The 2824-nt window shown below is 73.8% G+C and overlaps 1 protein-coding gene across 2 annotated transcripts in view; it reads left to right on the top strand.

The window, feature by feature from the left end:
* The first annotated feature begins 138 nt into the window (after nt 1-138).
* MST1R (macrophage stimulating 1 receptor) overlaps nt 139-2824 on the top strand; it is a 9616-nt gene continuing 6930 nt past the window's right edge. For both annotated transcript variants that reach the window (XM_085313416.1, XM_085313417.1), the window contains exons 1-2: nt 139-444; nt 844-2170. In XM_085313416.1, coding sequence (XP_085169542.1) covers nt 935-2170 — 1236 coding nt within the window. In that variant the 5' untranslated portion in view covers nt 139-444; nt 844-934. The remainder of the gene's footprint in view (nt 445-843; nt 2171-2824) is intronic.

Here is a 2824-nt window from a genome sequence, read left to right as displayed (position 1 = left end):
GCCCGGCCCGGCCCGGCCCTGGCCGCGGCCCCGCTCCCGCCCCTCCCCGGAACGGCCCGGCCCGGCCTGGAGCGGAGCGGGGCGGCTCCACCGCTGCGCAGCGCTCAGGTGAGCGCCCGCCGCTTCTCCAGCTGCCTCGGCTCGGAACGGCTCGCCTCGGGACCGCCCGGCTCGCCTCGGGACCGCCCGGCTCGGTTCTGCTCGGGACAACCCAGCTTGGCTTGGAACGGCTCGGCTCGCCTCGGCACCGCCCATCTTGTTTCGGCTCAGGACAACCTGGCTCGGCTCGGTTCGGCTCGGCTCGGCTTGGGACCGCCTGGCTCACCTCGGGACCGCCCGGCTCAATTCGACTCGGGACTACCCAGCTTGGCTCAGAACGGCTCGGTTTGGCTCGGGACTGCCCAGCTCGGCTCGGGAGCTCTCGGCAMGGCACAGCTCGTTACGGTGCGTCCTGGGGCGGTCCAGCCGGCTGGGAGAGGGAAGCAGACGGGGGCCCCGAGAGCCGCGGGGCAGCGAGGCTGGGGGCTGCCGGGGATCTTCGCCCCGCTGCGGTGCCCGCCGCGCTGGCGAGGCTCCCTGGCGAGCCGGCAGCGGTCCCCGTGCCCGTCCCCGCGAGGCCCGCAGGTCCCTGTCCCTAAGGGGGCAGCAGGCAGCACCGCTCCCCCCCAGCCCCCGCGCAGGCCCCGGCAGTTTAGCTTCTCCTGCCAGTGCAGCTCGCGGCAGCATTTGGGGAGAGGTTTGGTGCGGCTGACGGCCCCCGCGGCCCCTGGCACGTGCCCGCCAGGGCTGCCCGGCGCACCCGCCGCGTGGGCAGAGCATCAGCTTTCTCCGTTGTTTCGGCAGGTACGATGGTGACCTGGCCGCCGGGCACGCCGGAGCCGCTCGGCGCTGAGCGCCGGCGATAACCCCGGGCTGGCCGGAGGTGGTCTGGATCATGGGACTGTCACCAGGCACGTGCCTCTTCCTGGCGCTCGCCCTGGCCCCGCTGCCCGCCGGCGCCTGGCAGTGCCCCCGCATCCCCTACAGCTCCACCAGGAACTTCTCTGTCACCTACCCACTGCCGGGCCTTGACGCCGGCAGCCCCGTGCAGAACGTCGCCGTCTTCGCCGACTCCACCGGCGCGGCCGCCGTCTTCGTAGCCGTCCGGAACAGGATCCTGGTGGCGAGCGCCRAGCTGCGGATCCGCTCCGTCCTCGTCACCGGCCCCGTGGGCAGCGCCCGCTGCGAGATCTGCAGCCTGTGCCCGGCCGTGGGTGACGCCGCTGGCCCGCTGGACACCGACAACGTCATCCTGCTCCTGGACCCRCTCGAGCCGTGGCTCTACAGCTGTGGCACGTCGCGGCGCGGGCTGTGCTACCAGCACGAGCTGGTGGTGCGTGACGGGGAGGTGGCCATTGGGGCCACGCGGTGCCTGTACTCTGCGGCGGGCAACGGCCCCGCCGCCTGCCCGGACTGCGTGGCCAGTCCCCTGGGGACCAGTGCCACCGTGGTGGCCGACCACTACGCCTCTTTCTTCTACCTGGCCTCCACCATCAACAGCAGCATCGCRGCACGCTACAGCCCCCGGTCGGTGTCCATCCGCCGGCTGAAGGGCACCTTGGACGGCTTTTGGGAGAGCTACCACTGGCTGACGGTGTTGCCGCCATACCGGGACAGCTACGCCATCCACTACGTGCACTCCTTCAGCGACGGGGACTACGTGTACTTCCTGACGGTGCAGCGGGAGAGCCCCGGCTCCGCGAGCTACCACACGCGGCTGGCCCGCCTGAGCACCCAGGAGCACGACCTGCGCCGCTACCGCGAGCTCGTCCTCGACTGCCGCTACGAGTCGAAGCGGCGGCGGCGGCGGCGGCGGCGTGGTGCCGCCGGGCCGGCGGCCGAGCGCGACGTGGCCTACAACGTGCTGCAGGCGGCTCACGCCGCCCGGCCCGGCTCCCGGCTGGCCCACGACCTCAGCATCAACGCCACGGAGCTGGTGCTCTTCGGGGCCTTCGCGGAGAGCCGGCCGGAGAGCCGGGCGCCGCGGGAGGACTCGGCGGTGTGCGCCTTCCCCCTCCGCCTCCTCAACCGGGCCATCGAGGACGGCATGGACAAGTGCTGCGGGATCAGCGGGCGGCCGCTGCTGCGGGGGCTCAGCTTTTACCAGCCCGTCGAGTACTGCCCGCACAACGTGAGTCTCTCCGGCCCGCCCGGCTTGCGGCGGCCGCCCTCGCGCCGCGCGTCCCCCATGGCCGCACGTCCCGGCCGCCGCGAGCCGGCGGAGGCGGACGGTGCCGCGGCCCTGGGGGGGCGGTGGGGTGGCGGCGACGGGTTGAGGGGGGGAAGGAAACGCGGCGGAAGCGCCGACGGGCCGTGAGTCAACGCCGCGAACGCGCCCGGCTCCTTCGTCGCAGGAGACGTGGCGCTTTGCCCGCTCCGCGGAGCGGCCTGTTATCGCCGCGATCTCGGCGCGCTCGGGCGCTGTTTGCTCTGCGCTGGGGAAGGGCAGAAACGCCGGCGCGCCTACGCCTCGCCGATAAGCCGCCGYGCGGCCTTCGCCTGGCCCCGGAGTCCAAAAGTCCCCCGGCGCTGCCCGCCTCCGCGGCKGCTTTGATGACGCCGGGGTTGCCCGGGGTTGTCCTCGGGGCACCGATCGACCGGGCGCTTTGCGAGCGGGGCTGGGCGCCGGCCGTTTGCAGGTGCTGGGCCGAGGTCCCCGACTGAGCCATCCCGTGCCCCCACCCCGGCCGCCCTCCCTCGCGCCCTTCCCTTGCCCCCACGTGAGGACCCGGCTCCCAGGAGAGACGCCTCTCCGGGCGCAGGCGACACGAGGCCTTTCGCTCCC

Source organism: Rhea americana, unplaced genomic scaffold, assembly GCF_003343005.1.
Source record: "Rhea americana isolate MKP2758 unplaced genomic scaffold, rheAme1 scaffold_384, whole genome shotgun sequence".
NCBI lineage: Eukaryota > Metazoa > Chordata > Aves > Rheiformes > Rheidae > Rhea > Rhea americana.
The sequence above is the reverse complement of the archived record's forward strand: the minus strand, read 5'-3'. Positions and strand labels throughout refer to the sequence as shown.